Source organism: Mytilus californianus, unplaced genomic scaffold (genome assembly GCF_021869535.1).
Source record: "Mytilus californianus isolate M0D057914Y unplaced genomic scaffold, xbMytCali1.0.p SCAF_70, whole genome shotgun sequence".
NCBI classification, from domain to species: domain Eukaryota; kingdom Metazoa; phylum Mollusca; class Bivalvia; order Mytilida; family Mytilidae; genus Mytilus; species Mytilus californianus.
This window is the reverse complement of record NW_026262724.1, coordinates 544,176-571,453: the sequence shown is the minus strand read 5'-3', so window position 1 is coordinate 571,453 and position 27,278 is coordinate 544,176. Positions and strand designations below refer to the sequence as shown.

The 27,278-nt window shown below is 35.5% G+C and overlaps 1 protein-coding gene across 6 annotated transcripts in view; it reads right to left on the bottom strand.

Annotated features, from left to right (window-relative positions):
- The window catches only part of LOC127710315 (uncharacterized), a 644,133-nt gene that overhangs the window by 187,923 nt on the left and 428,932 nt on the right, over positions 1-27,278 (bottom strand). For 2 of the 6 annotated variants that reach the window (XM_052216119.1, XM_052216117.1), the window contains 2 exons: positions 26,650-26,676; positions 24,842-25,273 (listed from right to left, as the gene is read on the bottom strand). The exons of the other annotated variants lie outside the window; for them this stretch is intronic. In XM_052216119.1, the coding sequence (XP_052072079.1) occupies positions 24,842-25,273; positions 26,650-26,676 (459 nt within the window). The remainder of the gene's footprint in view (positions 1-24,841; positions 25,274-26,649; positions 26,677-27,278) is intronic. 6 annotated transcript variants of the gene reach the window in all.

Sequence of the window (27,278 nt, the reverse complement as noted above, 5' to 3'; positions counted from 1 at the left end):
GTGAGCTATTTTAGAGACAATGTATACTTTTACCCCTGGTATCATGGTTAACGTTAATAATCTCTTAGTTTGGCTAGCTGGCAATAGTTAAGTCGGACAATGTGACATCAGAACATCAGGACACCCACCCCCTCCCGCCAAAAAAAATCCCCTGCTGACATAAATGCTTATGGCCATTTTAGATGCAATGTCGTCATCTTCTACCTCTTGTATCATGGCCAACGTGACGACTATTAGTTTTGCCAGCCGGCATTAGTACTAAGTCGGATTATATTTGTTGCATAGTGTGCTAGTGACCTAATATGATATATATGGGGTCAGTAAATTCGATATATTTAATTTACTGACCCCATATATCTCAAAGTGATCAAGTCTTCAATATCGTTAGTATTAAGAACCTTCTTCCATTGGTCTATACAAAAGCAAATGCTAAAAATAACAACTTGTCAGCTTTAAATGTGTTTTATGAATTTATTTCAATCGTTCATCGTCAATTTTTTCGTCTGTTGAAACCTTTTAGATTTTTCCTCAACACCGTGTTGTTTTTATAAAGGGACGTAACACCACTACTAATCGTGTATTGAAATAAGCTCCGCCTACTAACCCAATATGGAATATACACGGTCTCCATGCGGTTGCTTTTAACCAATTATATTCCTAGAAATGTATAGGAGGTAAGATAATGTCAGGATACAAGGATACCAAGACCTCCCCCCCCCCCCTTCACAAGCTGAAAATCTCGTACGGGTCTAGCAAATAACACTATGGGCCATTTTAGAGGCAATGTCTTCTTCTACCTCTTGTATTATGGCCAACGTGACGTATCTCTTAGTTTGGCCAGCCGGCAATACTTAAGTCGAACTACGTGACATACTAGGATACCAGGACCCCGACAAGCTGAAAATCTCGTACGGGTCTAGACATAAACGCTATAGGCCATTTTAGAGGCAATATCTTCTTCTACCTCTTGTATTTTGGCCAACGTGACGTATCTCTTAGTTTGGCCAGCCGGCAATACTAAAGTCGAACTACGTGACATACTAGGATACCAGGACCCAAACAAGCTGAAAATCCCTTACGGGTCTAGGCATAAGTCCTATGGGTCATTTTATAGGCATTGGTTTCTTTTACCGCTGGAATTATTGCCAACGTTATACATCTCTTAGTTTGATCAGCGGCAATAGTCGGACTATGTGACAAACCAGGTACCCCAACCCTATGCTTTAAACTCGTACGGGTCTAGAGCATCAGTGCTGTGAGCTATTTCAGAGGCAATATATACTTTAAACCCCTGATATCATGGTTAACGTTAATAATCTCTTAGTTTGGCTAGCTGGCAATAGTTAAGTCGGACAATGTGACATCAGAACATCAGGACACCCAACCCCTCCCGCCAAAAAAAATATCCCCTGCTGACATAAATGCTTATGGCCATTTTAGATGCAATGTCGTCATCTTCTACCTCTTGTATCATGCCCAACGTGACGACTCTTAGTTTGGCCAGCCGGCATTAGTACTAAGTCGGATTATATTCGTTGCATAGTGTGCTAGTGACCTAAAATGATATACATGTATATGGGGTCAGTAAATTCCATATATTGAATTTACTGACCCCATATATCTCAAAGTGATCAAGTCTTCAATACCGTTAGTATTAAGAACCTTCTTCCATTGGTCTATACAAAAGAAAATGCCAAAAATAACAACTTGTCAGCTTTAAATGTGTTTTATGAATTTATTTCAATCGTTCATCGTCAATTTCTTCGTCTGTGGAAACCTTTTAGATTTTTTTCCTAGAAATGTATAGGAGGTATGAAAATGTGAGGATACAAGGATCCCAGGACTCCCCCCACAAGCTGAAAATCTCGTACGGGTCTAGCCATAAACACTATGGGCCATTTTGAACGCAATGTCTTCTTCTGCCTCTTGTGTCATGGCCAACGTGACGTATCTCTTAGTTTGGCCAGCCGGCAATACTTAAGTGGAACTATGTGACATACTGGGATACCAGGATCCCTACAAGCTAAAAGAAAAACTCGTACGGGTCTAGGCATAAGTCATATGGGTCATTTTAGAGGCATTGTATTCTTCTACCGCTGGTATCATTGCCAACGTGATGAATCTCTTAGTTTGATCTGCCGGCTATAGCCGGACTATGTGACAAACCAGGTACCCCCAACCCTATGCTTAAAGCTCGTACGGGTCTAGAGCATCAGTGCTGTGAGCCATTTTAGAGAGAATGTATACTTTTACCCCTGGTATCATGGTTAACGTTAATAATCTCTTAGTTTGGCCAGCTGGCAATAGTTAAGTCGGACAATGTGACATCAGAACATCAGGACAACCACCCCCTCCGCCAAAAAAAAGCCTGCTGACAAACTCGTACGGGTCTAGGCATAAATGCTTATGGCCATTTTAGATGCAATGTCGTCATCTTCTACCGCTTGTATTATGGCCAACGTGATGACTCTTAGTTTGGCCAGCCGGCATTAGTACTAAGTCGGATTTTATTTGTTGAATAGTGTGCTAGTGACCTAATAGGATATATAAAGGGGTCAGTAAATTCCATATATTGAATTTACTGACCCCATATATGTCAAAGTGATCAAGTCTTCAATACCGTTAGTATTAAGAACCTTCTTCCATTGGTCTATACAAAAGCAAATGCCAAAAATAACAACTTGTCAGCTTTAAATGTGTCTTATGAATTTATTTCAATCGTTCATCGTCAATTTCTTCGTCTGTTGACTACTTTTAAATTTTTCCTCAACACCGTGTTGTTTTTATAAATTTTATAAAGATACGTAACACCACTACTAATCGTGTATTGAAATAAGCTCCACCTACTAACCCAATATGGAATATACACGGTCTCCATGCGGTTGCTTTTGACCAGTCATATTTCTAGAAATGTATAGGAGGTATGATAATGTGAGGACACAAGGATACCAGGACCCCCCCCCCTCCCCCCCCCCCCCCCACCACAAGCTGAAAATCTCGTACGGGTCTAGCCATAAACACTATGGGCAATTTTAAACGAAATGTCTTCTTCTGCCTCTTGTATTACCGCCAACGTGACATATCTCTTAGTTTGGCCAGCCGGCAATACTTAAGTCGAACTATGTAACATACTGGGATACCAGGATTCCTACAAGCTAAAAAAAAACTCGTACGGGTCTAGGCATAAGTCATATGGGTCATTTTAGAGGCATTGTCTTCTTCTTCCGCTGGTATCATTTCCAACGTGATGAATCTTTTAGTTTGATCAGCCGGCAATAGCCGGACTATGTGACAAACCAGGTACCCCCAACCCTATGCTTAAAGCTCGTAATGGTCTAGAGCATCAGTGCTGTGGGGCATTTTAGAGGCAATGTATACTTTTACCCCTGGTATCATGGTTAACGTTAATTATCTCTCAGTTGAGCCAGCCGGTAATAATTAAATTGGACTATGTAATATATATCAGGTACCCCCCTTTTTTCACCGTATGCTTGCAAAGTGTACTGGTATAGAGCATCAGTGATAGTGGCAATTTTGAGGCAATCTCTACTTCTACCTCTGGTACCATGGTCAACGTGGAGAATCTCTTAGTATGACCAGGCGGCAAAAGTTAAGTCAAACTATGTGACAAACCAGGTACCCCACTCTTCACCCAATAGAAAAAGCTCGTATGATCCAAGGGCATAAATGCTAAGGGCCATTTTAGGGTCAATTTTTATTTTCCCTCTTGTATTGTGGCCAACGTGGAGAATCTTTTAGTTTGGCCAGCCGGCAATACTTAAGTCGGACTATATTACATACCCGTTACCCCCGACTCTCTCGCCCTATTCTTACAAAATCGTACGGGTCTAGGGTATAAGTGCTATTAGGCAAACGTGGAGAATCTCTTAGTTTGGCCAGCCGATAATAGTAAAGGTTAACAATGACACAAACCAAGTACCCCAACCCTATACTGAAAATCTCGTACGGGTCTAGGCATAAGTCCTATTGGTCATTTTAGAGGCATTGGTTTCTTTTACTACTGGAATCATTGCCAACGTGATACATCTCTTAGTTTGATCAGCGGCAATAGTCGGACTATGTGACAAACCTGGTACCCTAACCCTATGTTTAAAACTCGTACGGGTCCAGAGCAGCAGTGCTGTGAGTCATTTTAGAGGTAATGTATACTTTTAGTCCTGGTATCATGGTTAACGTTAATAATCTTTTAGTTTGGCCAGCTGGAAATAGTTAAGTCGGACAATGTGACATCAGAACATCAGTGACCTAATATGATATATATGGGGTCAGTAAATTCCAAATTGGGTGAGAGCGAAGCTCGAATCCCCATATTGAATTTACTGAAAATATATATCTCAAAGTGATCACGTCTTCAATACCGTTAGTATTAGACCTTTTTAACAACTCTCGACACCGATTAATGACACCTACAGTTTACAGGTAAAATGAATGGGTCGTCTCAAAATTAAAAACTATTCATGAATAGTAATACGTTTACACCTTCCATTTATCGATTTTACACTATTTTGACAAAAGAACATATTTCAAACAAATATGAATCATATATCTCTCTTTTGTATAAAATTCTAGTTACATGTATTTATACGACATTTTACGTTGATTTTATTAAACCTCCAAGTAAATAATTACTGCAATCATTTCACATCGTAAGCAGCCTTTTTCTTCTTAAATTTTATGATTATGTGAGTATTTAGAGAAGCGAGTTTGTCAATGCAGATTGCTCCACATGCCGGTAGCGATTAATTCGGTTTTGTAATGCTATTTATTAAATATGCGGAAGGAACATATTTTTAGTTGGTTCTTATGGTGTGCTGTTACACCACTGTCCCAAGTTAAGGGAGGGTTGAGCGCTCACAAACATGTTTAACCCCGCCACATTCGTTATGTGCCTGTCCCAAGTCAGGAGCCTGTAATTCAGTGGTTGTCGTTGGTTCATGTCTGTCAGATTTGTTTTTCGTAAATTGTTTTGTTATAAATTAGGCCGTTAGTTTCTCAATTGAATTGTTTCATATTTTTCATGTCGGGCCCTTTTATAGCCGACTAAACGGTATGGGTTTTTCTCATTGTTGGAGGCAGTACGGTTGCCTATAATTGTCTCATTGGCAATCATACCAGATCTCCTTATTTTTATATTGTAACAGGACTGTCCGTCCGCTAGAGTTTGTGTTTCTCAACCTATCTTTACGTCACTTGTTGTACATATTCAATTTTTGGGAGGGTAAAAACCTACTAGTTTAAAGGACAAAGGAACAGGCCACAGCGATTTATTAACGAAGGACTACTCCGCTTTAAGATAACATGTTACAGTTGAGGTGTTTCCTTAATGAACTGGAAACAAAAACGGCATAATTTTGTTTCTGCGCCACATGCTCATTTTGACAATTAATGTCTCTTCAGTGATGAGTATGGTAATTATATCTCAACAGAGCTTGTGGTCATTGCAGTGTCTTTTTGGACAGTGCCGAACTGATTGAATGTATAGGGTTGTCCGCGTCCCGAAAGACAACATACCTTGTCCCTTTGTCGTAGATTCCTTTTCCTGTTCCCGAAAAATGACCTTCGTGTGTCTTGCGAAAAATGCTTACCCTTGCCCTTTTCAGGATATAGCTTTGGTTTTTTACCCTTTTTTACTTCTATTTTTTTCATGCATAATGGTTTTTAAATTTCATCTCTAACCATACATAGGGGAGGGTTTAGATCCAATCATACTAGTAAAACCCCGCCACATGTTTTATGCGCCTGAAACAATTCCTGAATAAGTTGGTCATTGCAATTGGTAAGTTTTTGTCACAATAGAATTTTTATTTTACAATTTAATATTTTGACGTTATGCTTCGCTCTCATATTCATTTCCTTTTTATTCGATCAAAGATGGTAACTTTGTTTCCTTTTCATTTCATTTTTGGGGGTTGGGGAAATCAAAATGCAGACCATGCGGTAACTCAAAATGTCTGTTTTAAAAGTTGCATATTGTGATTTTTTCCTACTGCGGAAGTCATAAAAATAGCAAGACAACAACAAAAAAAGCTTACGATTTGAACCTGAATCTGAATCTTAATCAGAAGAGACACAAAGGGCCTTTAAAAATCTTGGTATCTATTTTGTTATGAATTTATTGTACTCCAGCTGATTCTTGCGAATGAGGTTCATTTTTGGGCGCTATTTTTCTTTTAGTTTGTTTTTGTCGTTCAACATTAGGACGAGGCAATTCATCAGCTAACTCATCTCTCTTGTCAGCTACGGCATCTAGTTGCCGGGTAGCAAGCAGGTCCAGGGACGGCACAGTAAGCCGAATGATTTAAAGAGAAAGAGTCGAAATTTAAATTGCATTGATGCTGAATATCGATTTCAAGTTTAGTGATTCAAAAAGAAATAAAGTACCAGTCATGAGTACATTGAGGTATCCGAAGACATAATTAACAGACATTGTAGAAACATGTACCGACCTATTCAACAGTCATACCACATTAATTAATTAATCATCTATATAGTACAAAAATACAGGTTTATTTATTCAGTTATTATTTTCATTTTCCAACTCGACTTCTAAAAGAAGTGAACCTTGAAGTCCTTCCTTTTCTTCATAGTCAATTCACAAATAACTTGAGTTTAATTTTGATAAGCAAATACTTAATAAACAAAATAAGGTACGGTACACAACAATTGCTTTTATACACGTCGTGTTGGGTAGCTGTTTCATTGGCAATCAAAATAATCATATGCGATCAAAAATATTTTTTCAATTTTATTTTTGAGACGACCCCTCATATCTCACCTGTCGTTAATAATCTTCTTCCATTGGTCTATACAAAAGAAAATGCCAAAAATAACAACTTGTCACCTTTACATGTGTTTTATGAATTTATTTCAATCGTTCATCGTCAATTTCTTCGTCTGTTGAAACCTTTTAGATTTTTCCTCAACACCGTGTTGTTTTTATAAAGGGACGTAACACCACTACTAATCGTGTATTGAAATAAGCTCCGCCTACTAACCCAATATGGTTCCATGCGGGTGCTTTTAACCAATCATATTCCTAGAAATGTATAGGAGGTATGATAATGTGAGGATACAAGGATACCAGGACCCCTCTCCCCCCACAAGCTGAAAATTTTGTACGGGTCTAGCCATAAACACTATTGGCCATTTTAAACGCAATGTCTTATTCTGCTTCTTGTATCATGGCCAACGTGACGTATCTCTTAGTTTGGCCAGCCGGCAATACTTAAGTCGAACTATGTGACATACTGGGATACCAGGATCCCTACAAGTTAAAAAAAACTCGTGCGGGTCTAGGCATAAGTGATATGGGTCATTTCAGAGACATTGGCTTCTACTACCGCTGGTATCATTTCCAACGTGATGAATCTCTTAGTTTGATCAGCCGGCAATAACCGCACTATGTGACAAACCAGGTAACCCCAACTCTATGCATAAGCTCATACGGGTCTAGAGCATCAGTACTGTGAGCCATTTTAGAGGCAATGTATATAAACATGTTTATGAGCGCTCAACCCTCCCCTAAAAAATAGCCGGACTATGTGACAAACCAGGTACCCCCAACCCTATGCTTAAAGCTCGTACGGGTCTAGAGCATCAGTGCTGTGAGCCATTTTAGAGACAATGTATACTTTTACCCCTGGTATCATGGTTAACGTTAATAATCTCTTAGTTTGGCCAGCCGATAATAATTAAATTGGACTATGTAATTTATATCAGGTACCCCCCTTTTGTTCATTGTATGCTTGCAACGTGTACTGGTATAGAGCATCAGTGATATGAGCCATTTTAGAGGCAATCTCTACTACTACCTCTGGTACCATGGTCAACGTGGAGAATCTCTAAGTTTGGCCAGGCGGCAAAAGTTAAGTCAAACTATGTGACAAACCAGGTACCCCACCCTTCACCCAATAGAAAAAGCTCGTATGATTCAAGGGCATAAATGCTAAGGGCCATTTTATGGTCAATTTTATTTTACATCTTGTATTGTGGCCAACGTGGAGAATCTCTTAGTTTGGCCAGCCGACAATAGTTAAGGTTAACAATGAGACAAACCAAGTACCCCAATCCTATACTGAAAACTCGTACTGGTCTAGAGCATCAGTGCTAATGGCCCTTTTTTGGGCAGTATATCATTCTACCTCTAGTATCATGGTTAACGTGAACCATCTCTTAATTTAGCCAGCCGGTAATAGTTACAGTGTACTCTGTGACATACCAGTGTCCCCCCTTTTCAACATATGGTGATACATCGTACGGGTCTAAGGCATCAGTGAGCCATTTAAGAGGCAATATCTACCTTTACCTTTGGTATCATGATCAACGTGGAGAATCTAAGCATGGCCAGGCGGCAATAGTAAAGTCAGACTATGTGACAAACCAGGTACCCCACCTTTCACCCAATAGTGACAAAAAAAGTAAAATAACAAAAATATCGAACTCCGAAGGAAATTCAAAACGGAAAGTCCTTTACAAAATGGCAAAATAAAAAGCTCAAACACATCTAACGAACGGAAAACAACTGTCATATTCCTAACTTGGTACAAGCATTTCCTTATGTAGAAAATGGTGGATTAAACCTTGTTTTATAGCTAGCTAAACCTCTCAATTGTATGACAGTTGCATACAATTCCATTATATATTGACAACAATGTGTGAGCAAAACAAACAGACATAATAGGTAAAAACGTCAAAAATCGGGGTATAGCAGTCAGCATTGTAATATAATCTTAATCACTATGAAAACAATTAACTGTTTCAACAAAGAAACAGGAAATGGCATATAGACAAAATACATAAGCAAAAATGAAAGAAAAGAACTCAATATTGACCATAGCACAATGCGGGATGTATAAGTACAGATCCACGTCATAAGTATATAATCAAAAACAAGTTCGTATGGGTCAAGGGCAAAAGTGCTGAAGGCAATTTTAGAAGAGGGTCTTCTACCTCTTGTATCATGGCCATAGTAGAGAATCTCTTAGTTTGACAAGCCGGCAATAATTAAGTCGGACTATGTTATATACTTGGTACCCCGACTACATCGCCTTATGCTGAAAAAACGTACGGGTCTAGAGGCAATCTCTACCTCTGCCTCTGGAACCATGGTCAACGTGGAGAATCTCTTAGTTTGGCCAGGTGGCAATAGTAAAGTCAGACTATATGACCATGTACCCCTACCTTACACCCGTATGGGTCAAAGGCATAAGTGCTAAGGACCATTTTAGAGGAAATATCATCTTCAGCCTCCTGCATCATGGCCAACGTAGGGAATCTCTAAGTATGGCCAGCCGGCAATAGTTAAGTCGGAATTTGTGACATGCCAGGTTCCCAAACACTATGCTGACAAACTCATTCTGGTGTAGGACATAAGTGCATTGTACCATCTGAAAGGCAATGTGTCCCTCTTCCTCTTGTAGTATTGGATTAAAGAGAATAGAATACTGCTTTTATATGGGACCATGACTAACGTGGAGAATCTTTCAATTTGGCCATCCGGCAATAGTTAAGTCGGACTATGTGACATACCAAGTTCCCCCACCCCTCCCAAACCTGGTACTGACAAGCTCGTAAAGGTCTAGGGCATAAGTGGCATGATCCATTTTAGAGGCAATATCTACTTCTTCTTCTGGTACCATGTCCACCGTGGATAATCTAGTTTGGGTAGCCGGCAATAGTTAAGTCGGACTTTATGACATACTAAGATAAAAAGTAATATAACAAAAAAAAACGAACTCTTAGGAAAATCAAATCGGAAAGTCTCTTATCAAAAGGCAAAATCAAAAGCTCAAACACATCAAATGAATGGAAAACAATTGTCATATTCCTAACCAGGACATCTCACATGCTGACAAACTCGCACGAGGCTAGGCATAAAACCTATGAACCATTTTAGAGGTACTAGTATTGTCTTCTTCTCTTAGTTTGATCAGCTGGCAATATTTAAGTTGGACAATGAGACATACCATGCCCCCTAACTCTATGTTAAAATGTATACGGGTTTAGGCCATTAGTGCTATAGGCCATTTTTAGAGGCAATGCAAACTCCTATCTCTCGTTTCATGGTCAACATGAACAATCCTTTAGTTTCGCTAGCCGGTAATAGTTAAATTGGACTATGTAACATACCAGGTGCCCCCTTTTTATCCCTTACTGACGAAAACGTACGAGTCTAACACATAAGTGAAATGATCCATTTCAGACGCAATATCTACCTCTACCTCTGGAACCAAGGCCAACGTGGTGAATCTCTTAGTTATTCTAGGCGGCAATAATTAAGTCAGACTATGCTACATACTAGTTACTCCCAGATTTCACCCAATAGTGACACGCTCGTTTGGGTCAATGGCATAAGTGCTAAGACTCATTTTAAAAGCAATATATTCTTCTACCTCTTGTTTCATGGCCAAAGTGGAGAATCTCTTAGTTTGGCGAGCCGGCAATAGTTAAATCGGACTATGTTACATACCTTGTACCCAAAACCCTTTGCTGACAAACTCATACGGGTGTAGAATATACGTGCTATAGACCATCTTAGAAGCAATGTATCCGTCTTCCTCTGGTAGTATTGCATTAAAGAGAATAAAGCGGTGTATGGTACCATGGCTAATGTGGAGAATCTTTTAGTTTGGCTATCCGACAATAGTTAAGTAGGACTATGTGACATACCGAGCCCCTCTCCCCCCTTGATTCTAAAAAACTCGTACGGTTCTAAGTGGTATGAGCCATTTAAGAGGCAATGTTTACTTGATCTCTAATACCATGACCAACGTGGAGAATCTTTTAGTTTGGATACCCGGCAATAGTTTAGTCACACTATGTGATATACTAGGTACTCATCATCCCCCTGTTTACCCAATGCTGGCAAACTCGTTTGGATAAAGGGCATAAATGCTTAGTACCATTTTAAAGGGCAATGTCTTCGTCTACCTTTTGTATCATAGCCAACATTGAGAATCTTTTAATTTGGCCATCCAACAAAAGTCGGACTACTTGACATACCAAGTCCCCCCACCCGATGCTGACAAACTCGTACAGACTAAAAGCATAAGTTTAGGGTCATTTTAGAGGCAATATCTTCGTCTACCTCTTGTATCATTGCCAATATGGAGACTCTCTAAGGTTGGCCAGCTGGCCAGAGTAATGTCGGACTATGTGACATACCAGGTACCCCAAACCCTATGCTGACAAACTTGTATAGGTCTAGGGCATAAGTGTTATAGATCATCTTAGAGGGAATGTCACCCTCTACCTATGGTAGTATTGGATTTTAGAGAATAAAATGTTGTATGGTATCATGGCCAACATGGAGAATCTTTGTTTGGTCATGCGGCAATAGTTAAGTCAGACTATGTGACATACCCTATACCCCAAACTCTATGCTGACAAACTCATACGGGTGGACAATCTCTTAGTTTGGCTAGCCGGCAATAGTTTGTGACATACTGGGTATCCCTCCACTCCCTGCTTACTCAATACTGACTCGTTTGGGTCAATGGCATAAATGCTAAGTGCCATTTGATAGGGCAATGTCTTCCTCTACCTTTTGTATCATAACCAACGTGGTGAATCTTTTAGTTTGGCCATCCTACAATAGTTAAGTCGGACTATGTGACATACCAAGTTCCCCCACTCGATGCTGATTATTTGACATACCTGGTACCAAATACCCTATGCTGACAAACTTGTATAGGTCTAGGGCATAAATATTATAGACCATCTTAGAGGCAATGTCACCCTCTACCTCTGGTAAAATTGAGAATAGAAATGGGGAATGTGTCAAAGAGACAACAACCCGACCAGAGAGCAGAATGCAGACTCAAGGCCATCACAGGTCTTCAACACAGCGACAAAATCCAGCACCCGGAGGCGGGCTTAAGCTTGCCCCTTAACAAAAATTTGTACTAGTTCAGTAAAAATGAACATCACCCTAAACTCCGAAACATATACATGAACTAAAATTAATACAAGACTAACAACGGCCAGAGGCTCCTGACTTGGGACAGGTGCAAGAATGCGGCAAGGTTAAACATGTTTTGTGAGATCTCAATCCTCCCCTATACCTCTAGCCAATGTAGAATAAAGAAACGCACAGTAAAACTCAGTTTAAAATATGTCCGAGTCCGATGTCAGAATAGGTAACAGAAGAAACTAAGCAAAATGACAATGATACATGAATCAACAAAGCTCGTATGGGTCAAGGGCATAAGTGCATTTTAGAGGCAATTTCTACTTTATCTACGTCCGGTTCCAAGGCCAACGTGGAGAAACAACCCGCAGTAGTTTATAATTACTTAGACTGCGTGCATACCAGATATTCCCTCTTAACCCTAGTGTGGAAAAAAGTAAAAAAAAAACTTTTTTCTACACTAGGTGCAAATGAAAGTTGGGACCCTTAGGCATGCTTGACTAAAAAATCCAGGTGGGGTATAGCACGGATTTTTTTTTAAATTGATCCAAAGTTGGGGTCCGGCACCCTACCCTACCCTAACTTTCAAAGTTTATAAAAAAAATTCTGAGGCAATACTTTTTTCCACACTAGGTGCAAATGAAAGTTGGGACCCTTAGGCATGCTTGACTAAAAAATCCAGGTGGGGTATAGCACGGATTTTTTTTTAAATTGATCCAAAGTTGGGGTCCGGAACCCTACCCTACCCTAACTTTCAAAGTTTATAAAAAAAATTCTGAGGCAATACTTTTTTCCACACTAGGTGCAAATGAAAGTTGGGACCCTTAGGCATGCTTGACTGAAAAATCCAGGTGGGGTATAGCACGGATTTTTTTTTTTAATTTGTTATATAATTAATTAGTTATGTCCTTGCACACCATACTTTGATTGCTAAAAATAAACCCTGCGTGTCATCAAAACTAAGCGAAACCCACTGTTACTGAAAAAGAATGATTCGCCAAAACAGATTTGTTTGACATGAAAGTATTAAAAGTACGAACTAAACTTTGTATTCTCGAAGCGTAGAAATATTTTTACTTTTTAGGAACTATTTTACAGGATGCCGAGAATATGGAAAGCTATTTCGTACAATATCGCACAAACATTTTCTGATGGCAAAGTCGATACCATGTAACAAGAAAATTTAGGCAACATTTAAATAATGTCATTTTTCAGTGTTGACAGTTGAAGTTAAGTCTTTAAGCGTGCAGCACCTGCACGATGTTAAAAGCACATACTATTGTTTATTAAAATATTGAACAGGAAATGAAATTTTCATATTGAACAGGAAATAAAATTTTCAAATTCATTGAAAAGTGTTTTCGACGGCTAAATTGAAGTTAAAACAGATATTGTAGTGGTAATATAAAATTGAAAAGTTTAAGTTAGTTTGAATCTTATGCAACTTTTGGGTTTATAGACATACCTGAAAACTGGCTGCTAGCGGAGTGGCTGCTAGCGAGTGGCTGCTAGCTTGAGTCTAACGTCTTCCTGGTGTGGATTGCAAATGTGGATTGAAGATTAGAGTCCAAACAGTTTTATTCTATTAGTACCATTCTAATGTATTGAAACTTTTTTCAGAACTATGTTTTTTTTAAGAGAAGGAAACAAATTAACTCGATAATTTACTTATTTCATAAGAAAAAGTCACATAACTGTTTTTTTTTATTTTTCATTTTATTTAAACATAAAATATAATCATAAATTGTTTGCCATTTAATTGGAAAAAACCTATGATCTGTTTCGAAAGGAAAGTGACAAAAATATTTTGCTTCTATTTAAATTTGGGATGATTTTTAAATAAAATATTATGTTTCTTTATGTTATTAAAAAGAAACGGTTTGAATTAAATCGTAAATCGTAATTTTTTCCCCAAGGATAAAAATCTCCATAAAAACCAATGACACAACACAATTTGGGAGGTTGAGGCGGGTACATCTTAACAGGACATCCTGAGTGCACTCAGAACTTAAAAAAGTGCACTCAGGACTCTTTTAAGTCATCGTATATGCTTGCAGGACGGATGTATATATTCGTTGCACGCTGCTTATTTTAGTAGTAAATTTTGGTAGATTTTGAAAACGAACTTAAATATATATTTATTATTTTTTATAAAATAAAGAGTACACGTGTCACTGATTACACAACTACTCAGCCGTAAATTATCGAATCAACAAAATTGAGTGGATTATCCTTATTGCCTATGAATGTCATGTTATTAGAACAGTGTTTTCATTAAATTGAATTATACGATGTTTTTAAGTTGTTTTGGAATTGTTATATGTAATTAAATTTACTTTATGCATTGTGAACTTTTACGATTACGGAGAAAAAAGAATCAGACTCCCCCAAACAGAAAAATAAATGAACAAATTGCTTTCAAATCGTATTCAAATCTTTTTCAAATCGTGATTCTGCGATTTGTTAGTACCATATGCTTGTGATTCATTAAACAAATTATAAACAAATCAGAATTTGCCAAATTCCCTAAACTGATTTCTTTGTGATTTCTTTCAATTGTATGATTTGTAAGCAATTTTTCTGTTTTTGCGTGATTTCTTTATGATTTGTTTACCTAGAATATTGTATGAAGTGATTTGAAAGAGATTTGTTAACTTTGTTAGCTAAAAGGATGTGATTTCGTTATGATTTGTTTACTTAGAATATCATATGAAATGATTTGAAAATGATTTGTTAACTTTGTTAGCTATCATGATGTGATTCATTGATAATTTGCTACAATGAATAAAATGTTAATGCATTCGAATTTTCTTTGTTTATCTATCTCTCTGACTTCCGGTTGAGATTAAATTCAAATTTCAAATACTGTTCTATATTAACTGAACAAAGAAGGTTGCAAGATGAGGAGTTGTACTATCAATGATGAGAGTGGTAAGGAATCTCAGTTATTTATTTATAATTTCACACATTCAATTAATACTATTTAACATGTAAAAGGTGTGAAATTTTTAAATTCAGAAACTGTGCATTTAAGTATCTCGATTTAATTTTGTACTGCCAGGATTAATTTTCAAAATAAAAATGTGTAAAAGATGTGTAAACAGATCGAGACATGCAATTAAAGACTAGCTTCCCGAACCAGCAGACAAAATTCACTGGCAAGTTTCATGTTTTAATTTTTCATGTTTACTGGCCAGATCCCGGGCAGTAGGGGAAAAGCTACATTAGCAAATTTGGACCAAGACTAAGACTCATCACCTATATATATTCGACATGCATCCTTTTAGTACACGTGGTTGCCCAAGTTTTGTCAAATCTCGTTAGAGTCAAATTCGGAAGAGAAGTAAGAGAAACCTAAACAGAGGGAACGATTCGTCCCTCATCGCAACCAAAGATAGTATTCCTTTTTACAATTAGAGGAGTAGCTAAGGTAAAATGAAGACAAATGCACTTCAAAGTTTGGGGGTAGTCAGGGGCAGAAAATATTTTTGATCTCGATGTAAATGATTTAATCTGTGAATTGATGATTGATGCAAATTTATTGACGATTTTCTTGTGATTTGCTTGAGGTAGAAATATATGATTTACTTGTGATTTGTTAAAGATCTGATAACAATTTGTTTATAATTTCTTCATAATTTGAAAACAATTTGTTTGTGATTTGCTTGAGGTGGGAATATGATTTACTTCTGATTTGTTAAAGATTTGATAACAATTTCTTTACAATTTCTTTACAATTTGAAAACAATTTGTTTGTGATTTGCTTGAAGTAGGAAAGCAATGATCTCTGATTTGTTAACGATTTCAAAACAATTTCTTGACAATTTGTTTGTGATTTGCTTATGAATTGGAAGCAATTTGTTCGTGATTTGTTTGTGTGATTTGTTAGCTCATTTGCATGTGAAATTTTATCACTTTCAAATCATAAAGAAATCATACGATTTGGTTATCATTTGTTACCATAATTTGTTCCTCAATTTTTTTTGTTTGGGGGCCCATTTAATGTTTTTTTTCGTTCTGCAGTTCATAAATAAAGGAAATGACAATTGATATTGTTTTATAGTTGTCTATTTGTGTATTACAAGTTCGTTTTTGTTTTTCTTTGTGCTTCGCCCCTCTCTAACATCAACTAAATAAACATACATTGTATACTGAATATCATATTTTATTTGATATAATTATACAAAGGTAGACAAGTGTTTTTTGTTTGTTTTGTCAAGTCTAATATCTTGGCGGCCGATATCTATTTGCAAAAAAGGAATCATTTGCGCCAATGCTACTTCTGCGCCACTTATAATAAAATGGATAAAACTATACATTTCATCTGCGCCAATAAAAAAATCATACAATTGTGCTAATTTTAGAAATTTATTTATGTTTACTTGAATATATCTACTTAAATTAAATGATTGACTTTCCTTTTCCTTTACGCGGGCTAGGGATCGGCAGTTTATCGACAAAATAGTCATTTTAATATAAAAAAAAATATGCTGATTTTAAACGTTCACTCATATATACACAGTTACAACTATTATAAGTCTCTGTTCAACATTAAGCCAAATGTTGGTATTTGTAACTTAAAAAAGTAACATATGCCTTTCAGTTCACTTTTTCTCACTAGTTTTTGGTACTTTTTTTTAGCAAAATTTTTTTTCGCGTCGTTTCGACTTCTCGCAGCTTTTAAGCCAGCACTTCGAATTTCAATTTAGATATAAGAAGATGCGGTATAAGAGCCAATGAGACAACTCTCCATCCAAGTTACAATTTGTAAAAGTAAACCATTATAGTCATGGCCTGAACCTTTGTGAGAGTATCCAAAAACACAAACATAGACGGATATAAAGCATAACCAATTTTATTTGCTAATTGAAAATTAAGCTGAATAAAATCATTTAAGACAGCAGAGAAGATAATTCTGTATTAATTGTTTATTACTAAGACTTAAATAAAGAGTGAGCTATTTATACTGTAAATTTATGATGTCTCTAGTTTGGTCAATGGGTCAGAGTTGTCCTACTTAATTAAACGATAAATTGTTAAAATTAGATAACATGTTTTCACGTGCAGAGAAATTTCACTTATGACCAGTGCATGATTGGATTACATCTTTCTTATTGGTCAATGATCTTGTGGGGTTAGCACGAGTTCACGTGTAAGTGCGTTGTGGTCACTTCCTTTTATCATCAGCCTTTGACGTGTTAACTTTTAATTCTTATCAAACAATTTGTGGAAAATTCCCACCCACATACCTCCCTTAATGTTATCTTTATAATATAATGTATATATGTTTATTAGTGGGGCAGATTTTTCTCCCCACCTTTGCTATTCTTTGTCATTTATTCAATTGATATGATTTTAGTTGGTGTAATTTCGTATTAATTATGTATTATAATTTGATATTAAATATGAACTTTTATGTCAAATGTTTTATTTGCAAAATGTATTTTTTGCACTTTATGATTTTGAATAAATGACCTTTTTTCGTCAATTTAGTTTTTATATCATATAGCAAAACAAGTTTAGACTCTGGCCTGTGTATACGTAATATGTTTATGGTATCTAGCTGTCTGTCTTAATTTTTTTTCGTTATAATGAGAGTGAAATGCTTCAGGTCCGTTATTTTTTCTTCTAGAATTTGAAGGAATTTCACTACATACTGAAGGCGGAAACAACGCAATACCCTCAATGTATATTGATAAACGTTGCCAGCAAAGACAGTACATGATATATCAGTGCATTACATTTGCGCGCAGCTTTTGATTACACTTGTGCGCATAATATAGGTGAAAATATATACAGGTAATTGTGGCGCATTTGATTCCATTTATTTGCGCAATTTGTACCAACAGAAAAAAGAGAGTGACGCAATTGACACTTTTTTAAATGATAACACGTAGCCAGCGAAGATAGTACATGTTGAGTGCATAACATAGGTAAAAAAATATATACAGGTAATTGTGGAGCAATTTTATTCCATTTATTTGCACAATTAATATCATCAGAAAAAAAAGAGTGGAGCAATTGAGACCTTTTCAAAACTGTAATTAAAACGATTCTGGTCATCTTGGTTGAGTAAGTGCTGTCCTTGGTCTCTTTCTTTGGTTTGGCTCGGGCAAGTTTATGGGGGTGTATGTACTGTAAATTTCTTTTACATGTAGGCTATCTCAAAAAAGCTTAAAAAAGATATTCTTTCGCAATTTCACCCGTTCAAGAAATGTATTACTGGACAAAAATGACTTTTATTGGCGAAATCTATCTTTTTTAAAATAAAAATTTGACAAATGAAAGCTGTCTATGAATAATGTTTAACTATATGAGGAGTTTCAAAAAACTTAGAAAAAAAAGAAAAAACGGCAATGTCTTGTATATATGTAGATACACTTTCAATAGACGAAACGTGTTAATTATTTAAATGAATCTTAATAACAAGAAATTAGAACAAAACACTCATATATTTATATAAATATACAAGTATTTCGGTAAATTGTTTTTTTTAAATGTTTTGAGGCGATTTATTATGTCTTATTCGTTATTCTATATTTTTATTATTTAAAACAAAATCAATGTTGATAAATGAGGCAACTTTCCATTATATGAATAATAATTTTGCTTATGTTTTTCCCGAATAATTAAAATTAAAACACAATGTTTACGATACTGTTGTCAGGTCATTAAAAATTGCATATTTTGACTTTAATATTGATTCACTTATAGGGTCTTTGCATCGGAATTAAACATATTTATTCTAAAACCAGTTGTTGGCATGACACGGGTTATGTTCTTCTCATATATTTTATGACGGTATAACACTAAACCCCTAACAGGAGGGATTGTGCCTGATATTCATATGATGAAGACATAATCTTTCAATCAGTTTAATTGAGGTCTGGAGCTGGCATGCCAGTAACTGCTAGTAGTCTGTTGTTATTTATGTATTATTGTCATTTTGTTTTTTTTTTTGTTTTTTTTTCCTATTCTGACATCGGACTCGGACTTCTCTTAAACTGAGTTTTACTGTGCGAACTGTTGTGCGTTTGTTTTTTCTACATCGGCTAGAGGTATAGGGGGAGGGTTGAGATCTCAAAAAACATGTTTAACCCCGCCGCATTTTTGCGCCTGTCACAAGTCAGGAGCCTCTGGCCTTTGTTAGTCTTGTATTATTTTTAATTTTAGTTTCTTGTGTATAATTTGGAGTTTAGTATGACGTCCATTATCACTGAACTAGTATACATAATTGTTTAGGGGCCAGCTGAAGGACGCCTCCGGGTGCGGGAGTTTCTCGCTGCATTGAAGATCCATTAGTGGCCTATGGCTGTTGTCTGCTCTATGGTCGGGTTGTTGTCTCTTTGACACATTCCCCATTTCCATTCTCAATTTTACAATGATACGACAAGAAAATTGAAATATGAAAATATTCTAAAGCTATATATTTTAGTAAGTGAAAAGGTTAAACGTTGTTGTAAGCTTAATTCAAAGTAATGCTGTTTCGCCGAATTGTTTGATTATAGAACAGTACAATTAAAGTCTATTGACAAAACGCCACATTTTGCAATGAATTAGCTCTACATTTTAAAATGAAATAAGTTGAATGGAAAATTCTCGACTGTATGTAGATTTCGTAATTTCTCAAATATCATCAATTGTTACAAATAATACGAAAAGTTTATTTAACAGTTTTGCTTAAACAATATATTTTATTATTTTTATTTTTTCCAAGAAACCTTTTTTATTTGTTTGCCAAGCGTACTTGTTTGTGATTATTACCATCACTAATCACTCCTAATTATTAAAGATCAAACAACATGATAATTGGTATTCAATTATATATACATGTATATAATCATTGGTCATACACGACATATCCCTGGAAAACGGCGCGTGCCGATAAAAACTTCAATCTTCTTAAATATTTAATTGATTTTATTAAGATAAAAAGTTTAAGATCATAAATTAAATTATCTATCGAATTCATACCATCAACACTCACTAACTAATCTATTTAAAGTCCTGAGTGCACATTTTATGTCCTGAGTGCACCCAGGAGGTCCCGAGCGGTTTTTAGACGTACCGGGATGAAACCTTAATCATTTTCTTGACATTATGAGCTTAATTTCAATGTTCTCTTCTTAAAAAAAAGGACATTATCGTTTTCAATACAAAAACAATCACAGAACTAAAAGCTAGGTATAATACATGAGTGTATTTCAAAAGTTAAAAGCCACACAATTTGATTGATAAGAACATAGTTTAATTATCAAAGTCTTGATAGGTGAAGAAGCATAATTATATCTTTATAGTCTTGAATTTGAAAGATATTCATCAGATAGTAAATTTACGAAAATCCTTGGTTATTTTGATTTATTTAACATGGTTGCTTTTTTTCGCTTAGAACCCGAGAACACTAAAAATAAGTCACAATTTTGACAAATTAATTAATTATATGATTAAGTTAATTTTTTTTTCATTTTTGTTTTTGTAGTTTTCATGCATTTGTCATCATTAAACTACTGTAATTTTACATCTTTTATCACGTTTTGAAATTGTAAATAAATTAGTATTCACTTTTCTGTATGAAAAATACCATTATACCTTTAGACAATGATCCTTAATCTGTCATATCAGAGACATATAATTCAAATTTATCATGTCTCTGGTGATATCATTAAAAAAAAAAAAAAAAAAAAACACACGTTTTTTTATTCCTGAATTTTATTCCTGAATTTTTATTTGAATAAACATTTTTCTCTAAAGAAATATTCCAATGCAATTTTAAAACATCATTTAGTATATTTAAAAAAAAATTACAAATATTTACTTATATATACATATATATACGTCTTAACAGACTTTCTCCATGGTTATACAGGACCAACACCACAATTTATCTATAATTCGTCTGAAAGTTAGCCCAACAATGTAAAACCTGCAAATTTGCTAACGCAATATTTTTCTTCCCTCTGCGGGATTTGAACACCTGCTTCTGTCACATCGTGGAAATACAGCCTGCACTTTGTCCAGTGCCATAGACCCCTCGACCCCTCGACAACCTACGCTATAAAACAAAAAGCTTTCGTTAGTCGAGTAAGGCTTTTCCTCGTCGGTTTAATCAGGACATGATGTATGTGGCGACTTGCAGACCACTTCTATGTAAATTAAATGTAATATATATATATAGTCGCATATCTTCGTAGCTGACGCCACTCAGATATGAGAGGACGACATCTAATACATAGTCTAAACATGTGACACCTCCAAGACCCACTTTATACAACGGATAATTTTTTTTTTTTTTTATGATTGATTGGTTACTTATTGCTTAACCTCCAGTGGAATACACTGATGAGAACAAAAGCTAAAAATAAAGAAAATATAATAATTTAACTCCGGATGAGTTGGATTGAAATTTTGTGTATTTTCCTTTACAGGACATGAAAAGTCGAGATTTATCCATATGGTACGTGCAAATCTCAATAGGTAACCTTCATCCAGTGACAGAAGTCCGGAAATATCCGGATGGATTGAATCAACATTTCGCTAGGTTCCCTCTGACCGTGCATGAAAGTCCGGACATATCTGGATTATGGATGGAAATCCGAATACATTTCATCAGACCGGTGAAAGAAGTCCGGATATATCTGGAGTGGTATAATAACAATTTCGCCCGTTTCCCCTTGACCGGGGACGAAAGTCCGGACGTATACGGATTATGGGAGGAAATCTCAATAAGTTCCACCAGACCGGCGAAAGAAGTCCGGAGTGGTATAATAACAATTTCATTGGTTCCCTTTGACTTCCGATGAATGTCCGGACATAACCGGATTATGGATAGAAATCTCAATAAGTTCCCTCAGACCGGTGAAAGAAGTCCGGAAATATCCGGAGTGGTATAATAACAATTTCGTTGGTTTCCCTTTGACCGGAGATGAAAGTCTGGACTATGCGCTATTGAATATAGGTTAATTTTCTGGCCAGAATATACCCCTATGGCATGCATGGGCGGTGATGAGGAAGATTTTCCATCTGATGGGATATTGCCTATAGGTTGATTTTCTGGCATTTTGGGTTGGTTTATCATGTTTTCTGCCTTTTCTGTCTACTTAATTAAGAAAAGGCGTCTAAAAGTTAGCCAAGGCCTTTACAATAGAACTATAACTTGCCCAAGTCGGCCTATAAGGTAAAAAGATCCGTGGTTGGTATGGGCGATATTGGTGACTGGCTATGTAAATTAGATGTAGTAGTTGCATATCTTCGTAGCTGACGACACTCCGATATGAGAAGACGACATCTAATACATACGTCTAAACATGTGACACATTCAAGACAGCCTTTATAAACCGGATAAAAATTTATATTTCTTATGATTGATTGGTTATTTATTGCTTAACCTCCCATGGAATACATTGATGAGAAAAAAAAAGCTATAAAGAAAGAAAATATAATAATTTAACTCCGGATGGGTTGGATTGAAATTTTGTCTATTTTTTTTAAGATGACATGAAAAGTCGAGATTTATCCGTATGGTAGGTGTAAATCTCAATAGGTTACCTTCATCCAGTTACAGAAGTCCGGAAATATCCGGACGGATTGAATCAAAATTGGATGAAAATCGCAATAAGGTCCCTCAGACCGGTGAAAGAAGTCCGGAATTATCCGGAGTAGTATAATAACAATTTCCTCGGTTTCCCTTTGACCTGGGACGAAAGTCCGGACGTATACGGATTATGGGTGGAAATCTCAATAAGTTCCATCAGACCGGCGAAAGAAGTCCGGAGTGATATAATAACAATTTCGCTAGGTTCCCTTTGACTTCCGATGAATGTCCGGACATAACAGGATTATGGGTGGAAATCTCAATTGATTCCCTCAGACTGATGAAAGAAGTCCGGAAATATCCGGAGTGGCAAACTACTATTAAAATTTCGTTGGTTTCCCTTTGACCGAGGACGAAAGAAGTCCGGAAATATCCGGAGTGGTATAAAAGCAATTTCGTTGGTTTCCATTTGACAAGAGATAAATGTCCGGACATATGCGGATTAAAGGAGGAAATCTCAATAAGTTCCCTCAAACCGTCGAAAGAAGACCTGAAATATCGGGAGTGGTATGATAACAATTTCGCTAGGTTCCCTTTGACTTCCGATGAGTGTCCGGACATAACCGGATTATGGATGGAAATCTCAATAAGTTCCCTCAGATCGATGAAAGGTGTCAGACCACCAATTAAAAATCCCTATCTGTTCAACCAAATTTTGCAATTTTCACAGCTTTCTAAATATATTACGTTAAGTTTAACTTCATAGAAACCGGGTATATCCTGAATTGTACATGTATTAGCTTTCTACATGCCAACTTTCAACATACCTTTAAAGCCTTTAAAAAAAAACTGACCTTCGAATAGAGGTACTCCAAAAATAACCCCTGGTTTTCTGGAAATCTTAAATTAGTATACTATGGAGCGCATGTATCCTCAATTTTTAATGCAAACTCATAGACAAGTAAATTTTGGCTCAAAATGGTCTAAATATATTTCTCTTTCACCAAAAGTTTCATTTCTGCAAATTTGTTGGTTAGTTTATGTTAACAAGGACATCAAAAGCACTATTTTGTGTCAGAGTAGGGATACTTTTACATACGTTCTAAATTGGAGGGAGTAATTGGTGGTCTGACACCTAAAGAGGCAAAAAAGGTTGATCAAAAATCTTCAGCTTTGCTTTATTCTTAATCCTTAGTCAATTTGTAGTTAAACACATCCTTTTTGAGCATAATGCGACTTATATTACAAATTTCACTGCTCAATTTAAACTGACTGTAATGTATGACTTTGATAGAAAATACTAGAAAGTTTCATTTTGGACTACAGGAACATAAACTTTCAATATCAAGATCAGTTTTTGTTGATTTTTCCTTGTTTGTTCTACTGCTTTAAAGACTTTCCACAATTTTTACAATGAGTTTAGTAAAAAAATCCAAGGTATTGAAGAGTCAAGGAATATTGACCCCCTTTTTTCACCTGCTGTCAGTAATGGGACTATTAATTGATCAAAAGTACAGTCATGGTCATTTAACTGTTTTTATTTACTATCAGTCAATGAAATTAAAGGTATAAAACTTTGATTTGAGATAATAAATGGGATTTTTGTGAATTTATGCAGTGTTTACATCAGGCTATGTTATCTGCCAAATACATGGTATGATGCAATGATATAAGGGGTAAAAATCAAATAATTTCATTAAATCTTCATGACGGCAATTTTTTTGGGGTAGTAAACAGCCTTTGTTGTAATGTTTAACACCACAGAAACAACTTACTGTGCATTTCTAACAATTTAGGAATTTTTTTTATATGAAAGCATATTGTCACCGTGGGAAAAGCTAAAAATAGCACAAATTCAGGTTTAAGGCTCTAAATTTGCAATATATGACTTTTTGGCCCAAAAAAGATTGAAATATGGCTACTATCATTTCAAATGATCAGTTAAGACAAAAAAAATCAATTGTTTTCCGATTTTGGGGTTTCCCCGCATTTCCCTTAAAGAGACAAAAACGTTGATCAGAAATCTTTTGTTTTGATTTATTCTAAATCCTTAGTCAATTTGTAGTTAATCACATCCTATCTGAGCATAATGCGACTTACATTACAAATTTCACAGCTCAATTTAAACTGACTGTAATGTATGACTTTGATAGAAAATACTTGAAAAATTTCATTTTGGACTACAGGAACATAAACTTTTAATATCAAGATCAGTTTTTGTTGATTTTTCCTTGTTTGTTCTACTGCTTATGAGTTTGACAAGTTTACAAAAACGACCCCTACTTCAATCATTTTAAAGTGACAGAAACAGTGAGGAAAAATATCTGTATTCTAGCTGTAATATAAGTAAAAAATTAGGTAGTAAAACATTTTCAACCTACCGTAAGTATGTAATGTCATATACATCATATCTTCTGTGTGGAAGGCTGGAATCTGTTGTAATACTTTCACTAATTTCGTTAACCAATTAAATGTTGACATATAGTTCAGACAGCTACCAAATATTTCATTTTTCATACCAATAACATTTCTTACAATACATCTGTACTTTCCATGATCTTCAGCATCAAAATTATGTATTGTCAAAGATGGCCTTTTCCCAAAATCCATTTCATATTTTTCCGTCGATGGAGTGATTTGTATAATTTTACCGTCTACTTCGTTCTGCCAGGTAACTGAACGAACAGGAATGTATGACTTAACATTACATTCTATTTTGACATTGTCTCCATTCAAAATCACGAATTTATTTTCTTTTATTTTCACAGACAGTTCAAGCTTTGACTTCAGCAAAATGCTTGTTACGTGTGGAACTGTAATAATAGAATGGATACAACAATAAGTATGACAGTTTTACAAAATACTTCTTTATACCATATGTCATTGTAGATCCCGCAAGACTTATCGGCATGCCTGTGAAAATTTAACTGATATGTATATTTTGCATCTCCTACAATATACCAATTACTTTGAAGCTCAGTGAACCCTGAAACTGAGGTCAAAGTTAACTGAACCATGTCAGATGGACACATGCACTGCGTACAATAAATTTATATTGAGTTGTTGACCTTTTATAAACAATGTCTGACATAATACAAACCCAATACAAAACCTTAAACCTGACCTGAAATAAAACTAGGAATGTGAATGAATTCCCAAAAGAATACCCCTGCTCTTCAATACTACTAGAATATCTAACACTTTAATATAAATGGCTGAGTCTATATAAAATTACAAAAAAGGGAAACTTGAGCAAAAGCAATTTAGGTCTTCTATGAGAGACTTTACTTTAACATGTAGGACAGGGATAATATTCCTTTATGCACATTTATAAGTAGTGTTCTACAATAGTGAAAATTGTCTCAATTCGGTAAGAGGGGACACAATTAAAAGAAATATACTAATCTCAAATTATGAGGATGACAGTGTAAAGGTGTCAATTATTAGAATCCTTTATAAAATCACTTAATCTGTCATGAGTAAGAAAGGGTCTAGACCCTTCAAATTATTCTTCATGGAAGGTGTAATTGGCTGATCCTCTTGCAAGGAATGGAGGAGAAAATATTTTAGTTTTTATCAAAATCAGCACTCAATAAAATTAGAAATGAATTTAACACTTAATAGTGAGTCATTAAACCACAAAAAGGATCAATGCCAACTGACATAACTATATAAACTTCAGATGAACAAGAGGGAAATATATTCGTTATTAATTCTCGTACTCATCTGATAATTTTTAACCTATTCATAATGGGGAGTGTACTACAGTTTATAATTTATTTCTGTGGCTATACTTCTTACTTTGTTAACGCGATACTGATGTGCTCTCTAAAGGTTGTCTGTATTGGACGACACTTGCGTTAAAGGGAAACCAACTATTATATGCATAAAAATAAACCATTACTTATAGACTAAATGCATTAAGTCTGTCATAGCGTTTTGAGTCTATTAATAATTATAAATCATAAACTGAAACAGACTATGTTGTAAGCGAAATACTCTGCCTCATACAGGTAAATAGAGTGTACTTGCCATTTATACAAATGGCTCATGTGAAACTTGAACCCAGAAGCTAGTAGTAATGGGCTGATGTTATCGCTGCAGGTAGAATATGGCTTATGGTAACATACCAAAGCAATTCAATATTTTTTTTGTAATTAAATGTTTATAATTTTATCGACACACTTACCACTAAAGAAGAGAAATCCAATGAGAACTGAAAAAAAAAAATCAGGTATAAATATATTATATAATGTCAGCCTTAGATTAGGTTTTGGAGTTATCCTTACTAATCCTTAGTAATCCTTAAATTTAGATACAATCTATATAAATTCATTGTTCGTTTAAATATATCATGTATTCTTAAAGGATATCAATTAACACCGTATCAATATTTTTTAATGTTGTTTTTATCTGTATTAACATTGATTTTGTTTTGAAACATATCTTAATATTTATTTGCTTTATATTTATAAAATCTAATGGTCGTACATTCTGTCAATATTTGGTACTTTTATGTTGGTACTGCCGAAGATCTTGCGTTTCTTAGACTTTTTATGATATCTATACGCTAAATCCATTGGATGTGCACTGATTGATATTTAAGTCTGGGAGAGAGAGTATAATTCATTTATTATTTGTTAATTTGTTTAATAACTATCTTTCAGTAACTGCTAGTGCTCTTAGATTGGTCTTTATGTAAGTTTTTTTTGTGTGCTTGTGCCATTCTGATGAGTTCAACCATTTCCAGTTTTACAGTATGTTCTTATATTCTGTTACACCACTGTCGGCTAACACGCATGTTTAACCCTGACACAT